This window comes from Centroberyx affinis, unplaced genomic scaffold (genome assembly GCF_046629955.1).
Source record: "Centroberyx affinis isolate AG114_WGS23_722 - 3 ecotype Tasmania unplaced genomic scaffold, CSIRO-AGI_Caff_v1 ptg005079l_1, whole genome shotgun sequence".
Lineage (NCBI taxonomy): Eukaryota > Metazoa > Chordata > Actinopteri > Beryciformes > Berycidae > Centroberyx > Centroberyx affinis.
Window position 1 is genome coordinate 101,546 of NW_027282512.1, and position 21,168 is coordinate 122,713.

General features: G+C 42.7%; 2 protein-coding genes across 3 annotated transcripts; one reads left to right on the forward strand and one right to left on the reverse strand.

Moving 5' to 3' along the window:
* Positions 1-731: 731 nt before the first annotated feature.
* Positions 732-16,174, forward strand: inpp5f (inositol polyphosphate-5-phosphatase F). Of its 2 annotated transcripts, none has more exons than XM_071545937.1 (20): positions 732-1,167; positions 3,231-3,311; positions 3,888-4,024; positions 4,870-4,998; positions 5,168-5,353; positions 5,483-5,539; positions 5,920-6,118; positions 6,367-6,546; positions 6,959-7,026; positions 7,855-7,979; positions 8,109-8,186; positions 8,405-8,525; positions 9,698-9,826; positions 10,329-10,446; positions 10,549-10,747; positions 10,966-11,037; positions 11,129-11,202; positions 11,386-11,514; positions 11,620-11,707; positions 11,870-16,174. In XM_071545937.1, the coding sequence occupies exons 1-20, from the start codon at positions 1,071-1,073 to the stop codon at positions 13,023-13,025; spliced, it is 3,423 nt and encodes a 1,140-aa protein (XP_071402038.1). In that variant the 5' UTR covers positions 732-1,070; the 3' UTR covers positions 13,026-16,174. The 2 variants fall into 2 exon arrangements, with proteins under 2 accessions (XP_071402038.1, XP_071402039.1); XM_071545938.1 differs by having other exon boundaries at positions 5,186-5,353.
* Positions 16,175-16,265: 91 nt separating this feature from the next.
* Positions 16,266-21,123, reverse strand: LOC139666638 (mini-chromosome maintenance complex-binding protein-like; the record flags this gene model as incomplete). The annotated part of the gene is made up of 9 exons (XM_071545925.1): positions 16,266-16,890; positions 17,258-17,346; positions 17,712-17,879; positions 18,553-18,686; positions 18,902-19,067; positions 19,438-19,555; positions 19,664-19,787; positions 20,767-20,939; positions 21,026-21,123. Coding segments are annotated over 9 exons (1,197 nt in total), but the record flags the coding sequence as incomplete, so codon positions are not given.
* Positions 21,124-21,168: the final 45 nt, after the last annotated feature.

Consider the following 21,168-nt stretch of genomic DNA (forward strand, 5'->3'; position numbering starts at 1 on the left):
CCTCTTTCCTGTGTGAGTGGAGTCAGTGGTTGTGTGTGTGTGTCTCAGATAAAAATCGCTCAAATCAGTAAAACCCTGTTTTGTTTTGTTTTTTTTTGGGGGGGGGGGGGCATTTTTGCCTTTATGTGATATTTGAGAGGTGAAAGTGGAGAGAGACAGGAAACATTGGGAAAGAGAGGGGGATTGACATGCGACAAAGTTCCTGGGCCGGATTCAAAGCCAGAATGTCACAGTTAAATGATACGCACCTTCGACTACTGAGCCACCAGGACACTCCAGTAAGAGTAAGATTTAACACTGACATTTAATGTTTAATGATGCTACCACAGATAAACTATTGAATTAAAGAGAGACCACCCCTCAACCCTAACCTCTGGTCCTGTGGAGGGGGGCAAGGGAAAAGGTAACATTCCTACTGGGATCAACAAAGTATCACACTATTCAATCTGCTCACAGATATGTTACATGGTCAATTTTGTCTCAATTTTTTTTTTTTTTTACAAAATTTGATTTTGACAAATTACCAACATGCTGTTCCTTCACAATATAGAAAAGTCCTCATTGCAATGGATCCTGATATAACAAAAAAATATTGTTTAACACTGTTTGACGTTAAACAGTAGGCCTAATTTGGTAGATAAAACAGTACCTGTGCACCGGTGATGACGGGTCAGAACCAGGTCACGTGCTATTGTTTAGAGCAGGAAATTGACAGTCGGTTACGTCCTGAATGAAAAAGCGGCGCCTGGGATTTTTTGTCACTCATTGGAGTTGATTTGCATTTACTCTCTCCAGCATGCCTGTGGAGAAGGGGCCAATGGAAAGGGCATTTGATTGTCATTATGCCTAGAACTGGAATTAACACATCCGACAAGCATTCAGTTACTGCTGCTAGCTTGCTAGGTAGCTAGCTAGCTCAGCAGCCTGTGGGAAACGAGCTAACCGTAGCTAGCCAGTCGCTGTCTGGCTAGCTACAATTTGTTAGCCTTCAAGACGTAGGGGCTGATAACTGCCGTTACCTAGCTGTTTGGCCAGCTAGCTACATATTTTGGAATACGTAGACGGACAAAATGGAGCTGTTTCAAGCCAAAGACCATTATATTCTCCAGAGTGGCGACCGTGCTCTGTGGTGTAGCCGAAAAGATGGGACCATGAACGTTAGACCTGGTAAGTTACGTAGTCGATGTCAGTTTTCTCTGCTGGTAGCCGGCCATTTACCTGAAACAAATACTTATCATGATAACCTATGAATTGAAGTAAAAGCTATGGATTTATATGCCTGACAGGGGTTCGTTCACATTATTTAGGTCTTTGTTGACATCAAACCAAAATACTACACTGGCAGTATTAAATCTGATCTGGCAACAGCCATACATTGCGCGTTGTCATACATTGCGCCCTGTCTGTAACGTTACATATATTAAACATTGGCGTAGTTAGCATTTCGTAATCCCCTAAATTACCCCCATGTTCTAAACAGAAAGGTGCAGTTTGATACATAACAGTTTGACGGAAATTATTAGAGAAAAGATGTGTCATCCCTAGAACTTGAAATCCGTCGTACTAACTATCGTCACTGTTCTTGCCAACACCCCACACATGGACTCCAGAGTTCTTGCTTTGCTTCGAGTACACACTGAAGGCTAGACTAAGTTCTCTAGCGTTAGTCCTTGTACAGACAAAACAGACATAGTGCTAGGCTGGTAAAAATTAAGGTGCATATTACTGAATTTCAGCTTTGATATTATGTCTGACATTTGACAGCTCAGTTAACTGAACGTTGCACGACAGTTTTAACGCCCTTAATTTTTGATGTTACACAAACGCACAACTCTCTAGAGAGTGAACTGAAAAAGGTGTAAAAGGCGACTGACAAATCAATGCCGAAGCTGATTTTGTATTGAATACCTTTGTATTGGAGAACAGATAACAGCAAATGTAGCACATTTCAGTATAAAGGCTCGAACCCACGTCTTATGTGTTATCAAAGTCAGTTTGTCATTCGGTGTCAGTGGAGCATCTGCTGGCACTACATCTTGATCACATCTCAGAATTGAGTCCTTGTGCTGCTGCTTCCGACTATGAAAAAGAATTGGTCATGCTCTGGAATGAAATGAAACACTGTTGGTCATGGATATTTCATGAGTAATATTCACCACTGAACCAAACAAATGTCACACTAGAGATACCTAAAGGCTGTGCGTGTTACCCTCTGTGTTGGTTTAAGTCGTATGGGTGTGCAGCCAGCCTGAACAGGTTTTTGGTTGCACCACTGTTCCATTATTTAATTGGAAAAGGGTTTCCACTCCTCACTTGTTGACACTAGGACACAGTGAAAGATTTCCATGATATTACACATTCTGAACCAAGCTGTGGTATTATTTTAGTAGTTTTTATGTAGACTCCCCTCCTTGCTCGGCCTTCACAGCCAATTCCCTTGTACATAGTGTGCTTGGCTCATGAAACAGGAAGAGTCATTGTCTGAGGCTGCCTACAGTAGATGGTCTCCACCCTTTTCCACACCCTTCACATTTTTCTAATTTTCTTCACTATGTTGTTTAATTCGTCATCATTGCTGAGCCTGCCAGTTTTCCTTTGAGTCACTGAGACTTAAGCTGGAACCCTCGTCCATGGCCTTAATTGACTCCTTGCTTGGCCGGATGTTTGAAAATGTTAGTAAATGGAAAGGCTAGTTCTTTTAAACCGTATGACACTAGGCTATGTTTGTTGTGAGCTGAATAGCTGCACTGTTCATGTAAATGAGCTTGGAGCATGGCGGACCTCCAAGATTGTAACAGATTCAGTGAGATCCTTCCGTCCATAGGTTATTAGCACATTCACCCCGAGTGACACAGCCACAATTTCTAGACTAAGTCTTACAGGTTAAAAGTGTTTCACTGAGTAATTTAATAAAGAGAATACTTCCTGGTATTCATAGCCTTTAGTCACAGTAAAGGCTAGCTTCTCTGGAGGCATTTGCTGTTTAGTTTGGCTTTTTAGTGTGTGTTTTTAGCTATTGCTGACAGAATAGGTACACAAGCCCACACTTTTCAGTAGTTAACTTGGGCCTCAGTATGCATAGCGGCACATAAGGCCCTGTAGGTGCCACCATGTCATTTTTGTCTTGGTCTAGTTTGGCTGCTTCTTTCAAAGTGAGCTCATATCTGCCCTTAAACTCTTCTTCTGTTCTCCACCTCTGTGCTGAAGTTTCACCTCCATTTTCTTTTCAGCAACAGACCTGTTGTTAGCTTGGAACCCAGTGTGTCTGGGTCTAGTGGAAGGTGTCATTGGAAAGATACAGCTTCACACAGGTAAGTGAAAAATGAAAAACCTTTCAACATTTCACCCTCGGTGGTTCTCTCCTTTTGCACAACACAGAGACATTCTAGCCATGTTAACCACTGTCTTTTTCGCTGTGCACTGGACAGTTGAGCTGTCCAATCGTTCAGCAGTATTTATGCTTTTCATTCACAAGGAAAGTTGTGAAATAATTGTGTAAAAGTACTTTGAAATTAATCTAGTTATGAAGAGGAGTGGGCTGATGATTCTGTTGATGATGAATCTGTTAATTTCTTGAACTGCAATCTGATTTGGACAGTTGATGATGAAGATCATTACTTAAACCAGCCACTGTGTCTACCATGTAGGCCTGGGCCTCAGGGTAGGAAGTTGAAAATTAAGCATGATACTCTTCACAAGAAAATGATACGAACAATTACAGTATTCTAATAAATCAAGTGGATTAAATTTTCATTTTCCAGATGTGTTGTGTTGCCTAATTAACAGAACTCCATAGTTGGAGGCTGTTGAACAGCTGGTTTCGTCACACCTTGCAGAATGTAAGGAATTCCTCACCCATGATGCATCTCTCCCTCCCTTCTTGGCAGAACTTCCTCTCGGCCTCGTACTAATCCGCCAGAAGGCACTGGTGGGCAATTTACCTGGAAACCACAAAGTCTACAAGATCACCAAGATAGCTGTCATTCCTCTATCTGAAGAAGAGCCCCAGGAGCTTGAGCTAGAGGTGTGCATACTAATATTGTGCTGAGACGTGTGAAGCAGTGTTCGTATAATTGTATTTCAGCTTCCTGACCATCATGTTTACAGTGTGAAGATTTTAGATCGTCATTCATTGTAACCAAGAAGACCCTGTATGAGTCAGTGTATGATTCATCTCTGAAGATGGGCTGACCATGGTGCAAAATGAATTGTTGTTGTTAGAATTGTTTATGACATGATCTTGTATTTAATTTTCACGCACACATTGAAAGGGAGAATTAATGTAGACCTGAGATTATTGCAAAATAATCTCAGAGGAATCATATTATTGCTAAGATTTCAGTCTTTCAGGGGAGCTTCATGGATGATGAGACAGAATATTTTCAAGTGAGTAATATCGGAGTTGTATGATCATTCCTGGATATGCTTTTAGTCCCTACTAGGGATAGCATCCTGCTGGTCATTCTCCTTGTGCTGCAGAATGATTATTCCACTCCTCCCTCCTGCCTAGCAATCCTGTAGCTCAGTGTAGTGGTTAGATTGTTCAGTGTATTAGTTTTGGATTATGTGTACTATATTCTGTGATTTGTTTTAGTGACAGTAGTTACTAGCCGTTCCACAAGATTGTTTCATAGGTTTTTAGTTGTTTTGAGTAATTCGAGGTGATGCTGATTTCATTTCATGTCATTTCAGTTGTGACTTGAAGCAGGTGGCATCAGTGACCTCATTCATTTAAAAAACTGGAGCATGAATTTGGATAAGCTAAAAAAAAGATTAAATACATTTAAAGCAAAAGTGAGGTCATTACCAAAGCGGCCACATTTTTTTTCAGACATCACTAACACATTATCACATCATCTTCCTTTTCAGCTCTGCAAGAAGCATCACTTTGGAATCGACAAACCAGAGAAACTGGCCCAGTCTCCTGATGAGTCAAAGTTCCTGATGAAAACTTTAAGTCAGATCAAATCTAATGTGGCTGTGCCCATCAAGAAAAAGGTGATTTATGAAGTACATTTAATAAAATTGTATGTGTCAGAGTTTCATACCCCCATCCCATGTTTTCCATCTTCCACACTTTTAAGGACGTTGAAGTTCTCATAGGATATTGTTTCCTTCTGTTCTCTGTTCATTTACTGCCGTTTTCCTATCCACCCGCCCAATCCAGTATTCCCCTGCCTTCCAGGTCAAGGAAAACAAAGAGAAGGAGCGCCTGGAGAGGCGGCTGCTTGATGAGCTATACAAGATATTCATGGACTCCGATTCCTTCTACTACAGCATGACCTATGACCTGACAAACACCGTGCAGCGTCAGGGAGACTTGGACAAGTCCAATTTGCCCCTATGGAAGCAGGTTAGGAGCTGGTGGTGTCAGAGCACAGAGAAACACAAAAACAATGTTTTTTTACTTGCCTTATTCATATACATATGTTACACAAAATCGTTAACAATTGTCTCATACTAGTTTTTAATCTTCTACAAGGTGGATGACCGTTTTTTCTGGAATAAACCCATGATCCAGGAGCTTATCGACCTTCAGGTAACTGATTTTACAAGACAGAAATACACAGAGCTGCACAGCTGATTGTTGTTTTTCTTCTTCAGATCTTAAAAAATCCCCACCCGGAAGCTTTGACAGTTGTTGACATAATTTGTTCTCATAGTGTTTCTGATTACAATTGTCAGCTCTAAGAGCGCAGATGGCCGTGCTGTGTAAGTGTGGCAGTTTTATGGGCTGGTAATTACCAGAGCTTAATCTGGAGAACATGAAAATACACTGTGACTGGAAGTGATAACAGCCCTGAGTTATGAATGGTCATGTTTAACTGGTTTGGATATTGAATGGATGCAAAGTACTCCCTCTATAAAATATCAAACCGCATTAGTTTTAATCTTTTTTTCTCCTTCTGAATGCTCTAGGTCCCTGAGGTGGACTTCTGGGTGATGCCCATCATCCAGGGTTTTGTGCAGGTGGAGGAACTGGTGGTGAACTACAACGAGAACTCTGATGAGGAGAGGAGCAGTCCCGAGACCCCACCGCAGGAGCTCACCTGTGTCGACGACATCCACCCGCGCTTCACTGTGGCCCTCATCTCCCGACGCAGCCGCCACCGTGCAGGTACAGCGCACAGCTACCGTCAGCTAGGCCTAGAGTGCAAAGGTCACACCTGATCTCTGACTCAGCCAAAATATATTGGTTCTATTGTGGAATTAGGATTGATTTTTCTCCCAGAATGAAATAGGATTTCATTCACAATAGGATTTGGATTACTTAAAAGACAGCGTATTTTTATTTTTCTCAAGCGATGCATAATAATGCAAGTTGATAATCTTTGAATAATGACAATGCCTTCTTCTTGCCCAAAGGGATGCGGTACAAACGCAGAGGGGTGGATACAGATGGCCATGTGGCTAACTATGTGGAGACGGAGCAGTTGATCCACGTGCACAGCCACACTTTGTCCTTTGTGCAGACCCGCGGTTCAGTCCCTGTCTTCTGGAGCCAGGCGGGGTACCGCTATAATCCCCGGCCGCGCTTGGAGAAAGGTCAGTGGGATCTACATGATCTTCCATACCATCCTTGTGCCACGCTATAGAAAGAGTTGCTCGATGGGTAAAATGTGGGTATGGGAAGGTGTGGCACTTGCACTTGAAGCCATACCTTAAAAAAGACACAAATACTGATATACTAAATACTGTTATCTTGTTGGCCATCAGTCTTTGCTCATGATTTAAGGGGGACTGAAAGTTTTGGGGCCAAAAGATTAGATGCAGGAATTTGCAATACCTTTGGGTGAACTGATGCCTTTGATTTGCTCTTTAGCTCTTTATGTGCTAATATAGGAAACAGTACTTCTTTCTCCAAACCAACAATGATGTAAACCTCGCAAAATGGGTTGCCTTCAGCCAGGAACATTGCTACAGCAAGAATCTTTATGTAAGTTTTCTGGTGTTTCAGGAGAGAAGGAGACCATTTCTTACTTTGCTTCCCACTTTGAAGAACAGCTTAAACTCTACAAGAAGCAGGTGAGATGTGCTACCATATGTGTAGTCAGATACTGTATGTGTTTTGCAAAGGTGTTAACTGTTTTGTATTCATCCATCTTTGTTAGGATTGTTATATTTGGTTAAACGACCATCTTTCTGCTACTCTTGGCTGGATTTGCATATAGTTTGAATGTTGTAAACTGAAGTCCTGATGTGTACACCCATAAGTGGTGATAAGCCATTGTGAGAGGCCACTGCAACATATTACTACCAGTCACAACCATACATGTTTTAATTAAAGACTAGCCGAAGCGCATCCAGACTAAATTCCATGACATTTTCTGCCAGCACCTTCACAATTATCAGTTTTTGACACATTTCCATGTGTCACAAGGATTGGGGTAACTGTAATGTAGTTTTTTCAGTGATGTCCATGTTATTTGAGCTTTCAAAAATCTGTCAAAAGAATTGTCTGTCCATACTACATATCAGTTTTGTGTGGTAGATTGGTTCATTGGTAGAACAAGCTGAGATCTTCAACTTCAGAGCACTTTTGGCTGGTCCATGTGGTCAAAGTAGTTTTGAGGATGGAAGGTGCCATTTAAAGCACAGATTCAAGGTTTCATGCCTCTAACATGTTGAATCTCAGTCTGTTTCCACAGAAAAGGCGTAAGGAGGCCTGAATGGGTTCTGTCATTGTGCTGACCATTAGCCTTGCCTGTGAGCCCTTCAGCATGTCTGGTGGCTGTGTTGGACTTGTCTCTGTCCATGGGCCTCATGCCTCCTCAGATATGCACAAGGCTAAATGACGGTACTGACTGGGGGACTGACTATCTTGAGTGACAATTGTTAATTCTCTTGTTTCAGGTCATCATTAACTTAGTAGACCAAAGTGGACGTGAGAAGCTAATTGGCGACGCATATCTGAAACAAGTCCTCCTATACAACAACCCAAACCTTACATATGTCTCATTTGACTTCCATGAGCACTGGTAAGATAAACTCTTCTCTCGGCAGCTTAACTTGCTGTTTAATGTAGAAATAATGTTTTCTATGAGTATTCTTTTCAATAGTAAATTCACTTCCCCCTTTTTCCCTTTCATATCCTTCCTGTTACTCAGCCGAGGGATGAAGTTTGAGAATGTGCAAACGTTGACGGATGCCATCTCTGATATCATCACGGACATGAGATGGGGCTGGTAAGTGTCATTGACAGTATATTGTAATACTTTCAGAAATGCTAATAACATTAGCTCTTACTCATATTTGTTGGAGCATAATTGATTTTGCAAGTTGGACAACAACAATAAACCTCTAATAGGGTATAGTGCATGTTAGTTTAATAACCTGATTATTATTGGATTGAGAATCTTAATTCCACGAATGCATCCTAAATGGGTGCATCCTCCTCTGTTAGGGTGGATCAAGCAGGAGTCATCTGCAAGCAGGAGGGCATCTTCAGGGTCAACTGCATGGATTGTCTTGACAGGACCAATGTGGTCCAGGCTGCTATTGCTCGGGTAGTGATGGAACAGCAGGTGAGATCTTTTCCTAGCCTGGATCCAGCTCAATGGATAATAAATTTTTCACTCGCATAACTTTTGAATTGTGATTCATGGGTCTGCCATGGCTGTTGCTGCTTTCTTGAATTAACTGTTACTTGGACCAATGGCCCTTCAGGCCTAAGCTTATGTTGTTCGTTATCAAACACAGTAGCAAAGTGTTGTTTTACTCACATGGGTACAAGTAAACATAGGCTCATAGTGTCCAGCCAACAAATTAGTGTGACAAATTACTGTGTCCACTCAAGAGTGCATCCCCAGGGAAAACCACCACCAGTCGTATGAGTCACAAAAATCAAATTCTTACATGGTTATTTATTTTTTAGGTTTTATTTTTTACAGAGACGATGCACATTAATCAACATTACTGTGAATGTGCCAGCTAGTTTTCAGCTGCTGTCGTGGGCATGATGTTAAATAACCATTTTAATAACAATGAATATCATGCAAAGCAATTACTGATTGAGACCATGTTAAATCTTTTGTAATCTGTAAAAGAATGAATCTAATATAATACAAAGGTATTTAAAGTTGGAGTTATGTATGTATGTCAGGAGAGGTTTTTTTTTTACACATTAAGGTGCAAGTGTGAGTCACTGAGCCACTTGGTAACATGAATCACTATCTCTCTGAGTTTATAGGCAGGTTTCACTTTGTTTTTTGCATGTACATAGATTACTATCGTCTGCGTATATTTGCACATTAAATTTGACACACTGATGGTAGATCATTAATGTACATGCTGAAGAGGAAAGGTCCCAGAATAGACCCCTGGGGCACACCGACATAGATTAGAGTGGATGACACTTCAGAGTTCACCCTAACACACTGTGGCTTCTATTGTCAAGATAGAATTTTGGACAATATAAAGCATTATTATGGGAAAAGTTAAATTATGGCAATTTTGTGATAAGATTTTTGTCACTGACAGTGTCAAAAGCTTTCCTTAGGTCTAGAAATAAAGCCTCAACAACTCCCCCATATGGATGACATTTATTGAGCAAATACGACTGAAAATTGAGCAGTTCATGGAGCTGGATCCAAGCTGACCATTTCCACTGACTCTGTGTAAACTGAAAGAGAGACCATCACCACCATCATCACCACCATCATCACCAATGGTAAACCTCTCCCTCTTCTTCCTGCAGCTGAAGAAACTGGGTGTGATGCCTCCAGAGCAGCCTCTACCTCCTAAGTGCTACAGGATTTATCAGGTCATGTGGGCCAACAATGGAGACACCATTAGCAGACAGTACGCAGGCACAGCTGCCCTCAAGGTAACATCATTGCCTGTGCAAACTTACACACATCTGCATGACTGTTTTGTCAAAGGAACAGCAGTCAATAATATGTCGTCCTCTCATCACAGTCGATAGACCTTTAGCTGTTGAAATATTTGCTTTCTCGCTTAGATAACATTAGGATTCATCAATATACAGGGCACGTTTGCAGTACCTGAATACATCAGGATGAAGAACATGGACTGAGTCATTTAGACTTGAAAATAAACTGCTAAGACCAAGGGTTAGATGCCAAAGCATAAGTTAGTCTTCATTTTTGAAGATGAGAATTGAAGCAGATCTCTGGAATCTCTGGAAATGACTACCTTCTGCATGTGTCAAGATTTGGTCTTATTACCAGAATTGTAATTGCTGTCTTCCAAAGAACTCTAAAACTACAAATCAAACTATTTAATGGGGTAGAAGAAAGTACTTCTGGAAAGGATCAAGAGCAGCAAAATGCATTGCATCAATGAGAATATTGTTTCATCCATTGTAGGGAGATTTCACCAGGACGGGGGAGAGGAAACTGGCTGGTGTGATGAAGGATGGTGTGAACTCAGCCAACCGCTACTATCTGAACCGCTTTAGGGACGCATACAGACAAGCAGTCATTGGTAGGGAAGATGGATATTCTACTCGTATATGTCAAAGCCCATCTTGTCCCAAGAAGCAGCCTTTTAAGCCTGATCGACTCTGTCTCATGCCTCTCCCTGCAGACCTAATGATGGGCCTGCCAGTGACAGAGGACCTGTACTCCATTTTCAGTAAGGAGAAGGAGCATGAGGAGAAAGAGAAGGAGAGCCAAAGGGGAGCCCAGGAGCAGGTCAGCCTCCTGCTTCAGACTTACATGCAGCTGTTGCTGCCTGATGATGAGAAGTTTCATGGGGGCTGGGCCCTCATCAACTGTGACATGAGGTTAGTGGTCCTAGGCAGACAGCTATACTACGCTGTGGTGTCAAAATGTTGATAACTTTGTCAGTAAAATTTGTGTTTTCATCATCAGTTTGACCAACTTTTGTACTACTATTTAGTGGACCCAGCCAGTCCCAAATTCAAACATTGTCTTGAATAGTTTCTGAAGTATTTTTGTATATATGGAAAACTCAAGATATGGTTCTCTTACTTCTCACCAGCCTCATAGATGCAACCAACAAAGATGTGGATGTGCTACTGCTTCTGTCCAATAATGCATACTACATTGCCTAGTAAGTAAAGCCTTTCTAATGTGCCATAGTGTTTCTTTAGAGTTTGTTCTTTTGGGTTTGCTTATGTTTGCATTTATTTGCTTACTTGCAGCTATGATGAAGAAGCAGATAAAGTCAACCAATACCAGCGCCTCAATTTAGACGGTTTGGAAAAGATTGAAATTGGTAAGGAGTTACATGGAAAGGAGAAGTGAGAGTTCTTGTACACTCACTTAGTCACTCAACACTTCCCAAAAGTGTACATAACAGTTTCACTGTAACCTTTTAGCAATATCTCTGCTCATTCTGATTCATGCAAAGACAGCACATTACTAAATGGCAGTTATATGCTCTGTGTATTCTTTGCAGGTCCAGAACCCACTCTTTTTGGGAAGCCAAAGTTCTGCTGTATGCGCTTGCATTACAGGAATGAAGAGACGAGTGGATACTTCCACACACTACGAGCAGCAACACGAAATCCCGAGGATGATGGAAAAGGTAGGATGTGATTCTTTTAAAAGCTGTGAAAGGCTAGAAAATGATTGTCTTTAGATCTTAAACTCTGCATGCACTGATTGTAACTCCCAGTGTGATGTATTTCAGACACGTTACAATGTATAGCTGAGATGCTTCGCATAACAAAACAGGCCATGGGGCTAGACCTGCTTGTGGTTGAAAAGAAACTGGAGAGGTGAGTAGTAATTCATTTTTCATTGACATTTGCGCCTCTTTCACATAATTTAACCTTTAGAATTCATATAAACATTTGCATCCATTTAAGCACCATTTAAATTTTTCACCTCTGACAAGAACTGGTGATGGTATACTTAAGGTGTTTGTATCTGTTTTCCAGGCGGCATAGTAAACCTCATGAGGATATAATGGGCATACAGACCAAAACCACCGACCAGGTCCATGGTAGCTCTGGTCTGGCACAGGGCAAAAGTTTCCTCCTCAACAAGTTCTCCTCTCTCAATCAGAAGGTGAAGCAGACAAAGACAAACGTAAACATCGGCCCCTTCAAGCCCCTCGGGAGGCTGGGCAACTTCTCCAAGCCTGATGTGAAGGTGAACTTCTTAAAACCTACTATGCACGTCAACCTGTGGAAGTCGGACAGCAGCTTGGAGACATCGGACAGCAACCCAGGCTCCGGAGCCCTGAAAGACCTCGGTGACGAGCACTCTGAAATATCCTCTGACTCTGACTCCTACAACTCGGACCCAGAGCACCCGTGCTCTGGCTCCTTGGAAAACGTGGACTATGTGCTGCCCAGTTGTGGCATTGTAGCATCAAACCCACGACTGGGCAGTCGCTCCCAGTCTATTGGTAGCGTGGAGCTAAACATCCCCTCTGTCATCCGGGTCACTGGCTGTGATGGTAAGCAGGAAAGCCCACCTCAACTCAGTGATGACAAGTCCCCAGGGGCTGCCTCGGTGGCTGAAGAAGCCATTCTGATTGACTTTGGAACCCCCATCGATGCCTACTGCCACCAGTTTGTCCACGACGCACAGACCAAACCTGTCGAGGTGTTTGGAGAGCAGCCGTTAGCTGCTGTCCCCCCACACAACCCCCTGGTGCCTGTGCAGACTAAGGGCCCAGCAGACTCAGACAACCAGCCGGGTCCAGAGCAGCAGCAGGAGCCTCAGCTCCCCAGGCCGTCCCAGCTAGATGTCCAGTCCACTACCTCCGGCTCTAATCTCCTCAACGTCCAGAAGCCCAGCTCAGCTGTCTCAGGAGGCTCTCAGAGGAGCCTGTGCTCTCAGATGGAGGGCAGCCTCGGCCCCTCGCCTGCTGACAGCAACGGCAGCCGAGTGGTGTCCCCCTTTGCCAAGATCAAGAGCTCCATGGTTCAGGTGGCCAGCCTCACCCAGGCAGGACTCACCCAAGGCATCAACTTTGCCGTGGCAAAGGTACAGAAGAGCCCAGAGCCAGATGTTGTCAACGAGGCCCAAGAGAGCGAGCTGAAGGCAATGTTTACACAGTGCCAGACCAGGATCATACAGATCTAGCTCTTTCCTTGTAGCAGGATTTTGTAGTAGTATGTATAGAAACTTCCAGTACGGTAGCAGTAGCATAAGCTTGCACAAAGCGTCACTACTCGGCTAAGAACCCCGCTCTTAAATTTGCCCCTTAGTTAAACTTACCCATGTTTACAATGACTCTTGTACAGAATATACAGTACCTAAGTCCAACATGACACTGACTATGTTTACATGCACACAATAATGTCATTAATGCTTCCCCCTAATTTTTAAAAGATTGGTCCAGTTTTTGATTTTAGGGAAATTTAGCTTGTATCCCTATTTTCATTCAATCTTTCACACTCCGATGATTAACAGTAGAGTATGTCAGTTGCCTATTCTCCTAACAATCACTTTTCATCAATAATTTACCCCCCATCATTACTGCAGGGAAGCTGCAGTAATGATGATACCGTAACATTTTTGTTGCTCCCATGTACATGTCTCATAATTTATCCTTAACCAATCTATTCCAATACCTGCAAAGTGTGCAGGCTGGATATAAAAAGAATATACAGTAGTAGCTAGAAACATTAACAATGCAATATGTTCAAGGTATTTTGGGATTGTGTCATAATTGTTGAAAATTTTGATGGCAAACATGCTCAGAATGGGTGTTGACGCATCCAAAACCTAAAACACTCCAGAAATATGATAACTATTACAGTAAATGTTTTATGAGTGCAGTCTTTATTGATACTCAGATTATGGGTAGCCAAAGTGAAATAATTAAGACATATAATTAGAGATTAAGGTTTATATAACCCATGTTTTACACCCATGTACTCTCAGATTCTGGCACACATTGAGGTTGTTTTTGTGCATGTAAACATATCACTGTCTTTAGGCTTTGAGAAATTCTTTTCAACTGATTTCCCGTAATGGTTGCATGTGAGGTTAATGGTAAAAACTGATTCTGACAACGCAGGTAAATATCTGCATGTTGAAAGACCAAGTTATTATGTACTGTATGTGATCCCGTACGTGCAGGTCACCTATTGGCATTTGTGGTATCGGTCTCGTTATAGGCTCTAAAGAGTTGTAGTAGAATCTGACCAAATGTCTTTTGTGATTTCCAAAGGACAGTTCTGTGTTAAATATTACGCTTTGTATAGCTGTCAAAAAACAAGCCGGGCGACATAGTTAGGCCTATGTAATATCAGTGTTGTCAAGTGTAACCTAGGAAATATACCATTATAGAAATTAATGACCACACAAGAACTTAGTGAGAGTATACTGGTTGTCGATATGTACAGTGAGTTGTATGTCTATCTGTTCCCTGAGTAGAGCCTTCCCATTTATCAATATATATATATATATCTATATATTTATGGACATAGGAGGTTTATCTCCGTACACTTTGGCTTTTGTATTGATGCTAGAGTGGCAGCTTAACTTGTTGGAAGAGGTATGAGCATTTTATTTTGAAAAGGATGCCCAATACAGTGATCACTACCATAAATAACCAGAAATGAACTGGTTGGAGTCGTTTTTGATAGATATGTGTATTGAATTTGCTATTATGCTAATGGTTGTACTAATTAACTCTGAGGGTTTGTTTGAACTAAGTCCTCGGTCAGCGTTGTACATTAACGTTGCATGTTTGACAAAGACTGGAGAGTAGCATATAGGTATATGCAATTAGCCCCACCCAAACATTAGAAACACTGTTTGACGCTTAATGCACTCCCCGAATCGAAAGCATATTTGCCTTAACAGGAAATTGAAGTGGGATTATGTATATCAGGTATTTATGGAAAAATCTACCTTTTTAAGTCCGTTCTTACATGTTACATTTGGTGTACTGTATTCAGTATGATATCATGTTCAGGGTTACTATATGTCAGCAAGCTTTATCTTGGGATATTTCATCCCCTGGCACGTACTTTCTCCATCGTGTAAGGAATGCTCAGGAATGAGCAGCTTTGAGAAATCTTAATGGTGTGCTGGTTGTGTGTATGTTCTGTACAGTGTGTGTGGGTTTGTTAGAGCATCCCTGCTGCTGCTGGTATTTAGGAGTGCTCGCTTTAGGTCTTTATAGGATATATTATGTGCTATTCAGCTGTAAACGGTGGTATACTATATACTAAGTGGGGTTTTTTTTAACCTCATAAAATGTGGTTTTGCCTCATGAGTAAGACTTTGCAATGGTTTTCATTCAATATCTCCCACACAACCTTGTTATTGTGCCCCAACAGAAATGAGAATGAACCTTGAGGTGATTGGGGCCACTTTGTTCTAGTGTTGTGTATATTGGTGTCTATGCTAAATAATAATATGGTCTGCCTCGAGTTGGAATATCCCAAGATAAAGAGTCACAAGTCATCTTTCAAGTTTTGTGTTTTTGTAATGGTGATCTTAGCCTGTTTTCTGCATTCAGCTTGCTCACCAGCTGCATAACGCCTAGGGTATTCGTTTATTTGACCTGACTTATTGTTACAGTAGGACTGCTTTGTGGGTGCTACATTGTATAATGGGGTGGCTGTGAGTTGTTCAACCTGCTGATATTGTCTGGTGCTGCCAAAGCTTTAAGATGATGGCTGTAATGCAATAGAAATGCAAGGCTTTAATGCAAAGGGTAAGGGGTAGATTTTTTTTTTTTTTTTTTTACTTTGCATTCAGGAATGCAAACTGGAGCAGTTCTCAGTTGGAGCAGAAACCATTCTGACCTAAATTTGCTGTATGAAGTTAAAAGAAACAATAATCGTTATTGACATTCCTGTGCGAGTAAACCACAATGCTAGAGGTGTGGTGTCTGTTTTTTTTTTAATATGCAAAAGCTGGTATTGTTAAATTTGATCTGATATTTGCTGGGTGAGGGTTTTTTTTTTCTTTTCTTTTTTTTACACCAAGTGCTTTTGAAACCACCTCTTCATTTGTTATCTGTAGTTGGCTTCCCTTCCCATAAGGATCCTGTCTGTGGATAATGTACCGTGACATTTGCGTTATCATGTGATTAGAGGTCTAAGCATATGATTGCACTGCGTTTAAGCACATTTTCCAGCATTAGCACCATGTCATCTGAATGTCTGTGGACGTACTTCACTTCTTTAACAACTGACTGTTGTCATCGTTTTCCATGGTGTACTCAGATTTTATTGTATATTAAAATATCCTATTTATTCTTATCCTCTTTGGGTGTGTTACTTGATAACAAAGTGCACTGTACACTTTTGTCCAGGAAAATATTCCATTGGAATAAAAGTATAAGAGTGAACAAGTGTTGCATGAGGTTTATTGTCAAATCCAATAATGACAAGACACCATGTCATCACGCCCAACATTTTCCATGGTGGTAACATCGGCCAAATGAATGTTGACTCAAGGACAAAAAAAATGCACCATAGGGGGATGCGCTTTTCACACAGACCTCATTGCTTTATTTACATATTCAATTACTGGATAATTTTGTATAAAACTAGAAAATTTGGTCTGCAGCAACATTGTGGGAAATCATTGGCAAGAATCCCACAAATACACAGGCTCTGATTTGAATTTAAGGCTTAAGTGACATTTACATCTCGCCCCATTAATACTACCAGTTCAACATTCATTATGGCATTTGACAAAAATCCTAATTTGCACCTCAATAAGGTAAAAAGTTAGAAGAGAACATGAACCATTTAATATATGAAAAACAACTTTATTACAAGCTTTTGCTTTTTTTAGTATAAAAAAAAAAGGAAAGTGTCATCACATTTGATCCGTCCCACACTGGGTATTTGATCACGGTTCGTTGCCATTGACACACTTCTGCTGCTCCGTCCTGCCCCGCCGCAGCGTCTCGATGTGTTTGGCCCTCATCCAGCCGTCTCTGGAGAGAGAAGTCTGTCCCAGGCTCAGAGACAGCAACCTGACCACAGTGTCACAGTCAGCCACATGTCGTTCACACATTTCAGCTTGCATACATAAATATTGTGCAAAACTCTAAACAGTGCAGTAGCATTTCAATTGCCTAGCCTATGCAGTTGACACGTAAGCCCAAATATTTATAATGCCTTTTACCCATTTTATTCTCATTGCATTAGCATGTTTGTCACCCTATTTTTAAATCATGTCTGACATTTTTATTGTTAATCTTATTAGCTTTTATTTATTATTGCTGGCTTGTTTATTTGCTTGTTGATTTTAGCACTTTGCACCTCCCGGCATACAAATTAAGGTTATTATTCTAACTAGATCAAGGACAATAATAACATATAAACGTAATCACAGCCCACCTTGCCACAACAAGCATCCTATGGAAGTCTTCAGCAGATATGCTCTGGGGATCGTCCTTCCTCATATCTACAAAGTCATCCTCAACCGCCTGAGGACACCAGAAAATGAATAAGCAGTTAAAGTGCAGCCTAATGCACACAGGTGACAAAACAGCCTACAACCACTGTAAAATATAACTTCTTCAATCATCGGGCTATCTGGGTACATGCAGGATAAAGCCAATGACATCACTCTCCTGATGCCTTTTAAGTTATTCATCCTTAATATTTAACAGTCCCGACAAAGAAGACATGACAATTTGGTTTATGTACAATCTGAAGATATGTGGTTTGGATGCAAAATTACAAGTGCAAGGGGTTATTTTAAGGTTCTTGCCCATTTTCTGCCCCACCTTCCCCTTCTACGTCACTACAGCAAGCAGAGTCGAGACAGAAGAAGACTCCTGTGCCTCACCTTCGTGACCTCGTCAGCGATACTGTACTCCAGCGTTCGAGCCACGCTCAGGTAGAGCCGGAACTTGTTCAGCTGGGACGACGACTGTGGATGCGTGTGGATGGCGCTGAGATACTCTTCCATGTTGGGCGGGGCAACCTGAGGCTGCAGGTGCACCTGACAGTCTGACTGTGGGGTCAAAGAGAGACAGAGAGAGAGAGATATTCAGTGCCAGGGAAGGTTTTTGTGGAGCAGTAATGCTGTGTGCAGGCCTACTTTCGGACATCCTCAAATTCAAAAAATCATTCAGCCTAGTGAGTGCAGTGACTGTAAGTGTATGATAGGTTTGGGCCTCCAGCTGCTTGTCAGCCAATAGCGGTTCAATGCAAACAAGGCCATGCACTTCTCAATTTTCTAATCTACCATGGGAGCTGTTTATTACTCGCTACCCTTCACTGCAGCCTAATGGATGGCCCAGCCTGACGCCTCTCGCAGGATTGTTCTTGTGGCACACAGCTGCCGCCATGGCAACCTATGAGACCAACACACAGGAATAGCACACAGCACATTCCTCGGGCTGTTCGCAACGCAGCCAGACCCAGTCTAAAGCCGGCGGCTGGAGGGGTTGCTGCCGTGGACCAATGGCGGCGGAGATGCCAGCATGACGCCGGCTGGAAACAACCCCCAGCGTCTGACACGTGTCGGCCTCATGAGAGGCCGGCGGAAACCTAACCCCTCCCTGGCCAGCCTGGGGGGGGTGGGGTGGGGTGGGGTGTGGTGTGTGTGTGTGTGTGTGTGGGGGGGGGGGGTTAGAGGGTGTTGCGCCCTCCACTTGCGCGCCTCTTCCCCCTTTTGTCCTCACCGGCAGCAGCGAGCGGCCCTCTGACGTGATGAGCACGTTAATATTGCAGGGGAATTCCATCTGGTGGTAGTTAAAGTCATAATCAACCTTCTGCCACGAGATCAGGTTCCCCAGGGCCGTGATGTTCCGCACACCTACGGCACAAAGCACACACACAGCCGTATCCCAACTGTTAACAGAGTCAGATCATGCAAATAAGCAAATGCAAAGGCTGCAGGGAGTATATTAACTGCGCTCTACACGCTACAGAGTTTGTCTCCCAACTCTGTGAGTGTCGAGTCTCAGGTCTGATCATTAGCCGATGCCATATGTCTCAGTGTCTTCCCCTAGTGGTTTCCAGAGGCCTCACCTGTTGTGTCCAGCTGTCCCTGCTCCAGCTGGGTCTCGTCCAGGAAGAGGGAGGTGTTCCTGGCCAGCTGCAGGGCTCCGCTCACTAGCCGGTTGGCCACATAATCCTTCTTAGGCACCAAACGCAGCCGGTTCATGTTCTGGAGGCTCATGCTCAGATGGTACGACTGCAGGGGGTGGAAATAAAAAAAAAAATAAAAAAACAATTTACCATATATTACATACAGACTTGAGATGTAGAGGGATGACATTGATATACATTTTCATTCAAGTGTCACGCATCTTTGGTTACTCCACGCACATGGAACAAGACACTTTATATCCCTACATCATGCTGCAATCGTGTTCAACAAACACATACTCTCAAACTCAAGTATCATACATACAAGCTTTGTTGACATTTTTCCACAGCTTTACTAATAAAGTGTGCTGCATAGAAGCCACCTTTTCTAAAACATCTTCCATGAAAGTCTTACATAATCATCTAACCAAAAGAACTAGCAGAGATGGAGTCTCTTGAAGTGATAGGTCACTCACACAAGGCACGAGCTGCTGGATGATTTGGTAGAGCTGTTCAGTGTATGAGGCGACGGTGGGACAGCCGCTCAGGTTCAAGGTGAATTTGCCCAGTGGGAGAACATCTCGTCTAGCATACCTAGAAGTGACAAAATAACCTCATTAAGAAAAAGGATGCCTCCGTTTTGGCATGCAGCCACAAAACAAAAGGCAGGAGTGGGCCGGATTGGAATTCCGTGACACGTACACATTGGAAATGAGATGCAGTATGAGGTACTCGGCTGCCAGCGCGTCTCCAAGAAGGATGTGAGTGAGGTAAGTCAGCAGCTCCGTCCTGACAGAAGCCATCTCGCTCAGGGTCGAAGATAAAACTGAGGAGGAAGGACAAAGTTCAAATGAGTCATCGCTATGGAAACTGCGTGCATGTGGAGTCTAACAACTTGCTTAGAGGGCATTCACTGGATTATTCTTCTTCTCGGAAAGCCTGGCAATAATGGCCCCAGTTTTCTGCTTCTCAATAGAGCTGGAGTTGTCACATGCTGATCTGACCTTCACAAAGATTCAAAAAGGATTTTGTCCATTTATTTGTAACAGAGTTTTCAAAATAGCTGGGTTCAGTGTGGTTCCATACACCCATCGGCCCTAGCACATACAAGGCAAGTCAAGACAAATGGCTAAACTTAATGCCTTTGTTTTGAAATTTAAAAAAAAAAATAATAAAAATAAAAAGATACAGTACTGGGGACATAGAGTAACAGTGTTACCCCGGAAATAGACAATAATTTCCATAACTTATTAAGCGTCTAGTCCTCTGAACGAAGCCACAGACTGTGCGGTCGACAATGTAATATTTTGTAGCGGATTGCAAGTTATTACGTTAGTTTTGGCTTGACCTGACAAGCCTTGCTAGGTTCATTGTCTAGCCTCTATGCAGCGTATAATACAGCATGACAAGCCGCACTGCTCTACATGTCCAGAGTTGTAATGACTTTCAGCTCAACTAACATATTTTTCATCATCCCTGCGGAGGTGCTGCTGACTTCAAACCAGGCGCTGTGTGTAAGCTGCTCAGAAGAGCACTCATCTCTTGATCGGGACTTGAGAGCTAGCTTGGGTACTCTAGTTGTTGTCATGGAAACGTCAGCACCCGACTGTGAGGGAACGCATTTCTCAAAAGCAAGGTTGAAATATTCATAATCAATGGTGATTACAGTCATACATGAGGAAACCTTAACTTGAGACTGCAATTATCACCACTATGATTAGGTCGAGTGATTGTTCAACCTGGGGGGAAAAAAAAAACAAAAAAAAAACATGGTACCACATGGCATTCAAGCTCTGCGTTCTTACAGGCACTGTTGTCCCCCAAGGCGGCAGAGGGCAGCAGAGGGTTGTTGTGAGGCAGCGGCTTGGCGTAGAGCATGTGGAGGCGAGGGACCAGCGAGGCCGGCGGGCTGTGGACTCTCTGCTCCTCTGCCGTCTCCATGCACTCTGCGGGGTCCAGGAGGGACGAGGAGGCGTCTCTGGGTGCGGACGGATACGTAAGAGTGAGCAACAGACGCAACCAGAGGAAGTCAAACTTAAGCTAAACAAAAGCCAAGTGTCTTACTTCTCCTCGGCCAGAGCACTGAGGGCAGGACTGACAGAGAGGATCCCGTACACCTCCAGTGTGTCGTTCAGTTTGAAGCTGTCCCAGTCCTTGTAGACCTGCCAACAGCAAGCATGTACCATCCGTTTAGCTTCTGTTCTACA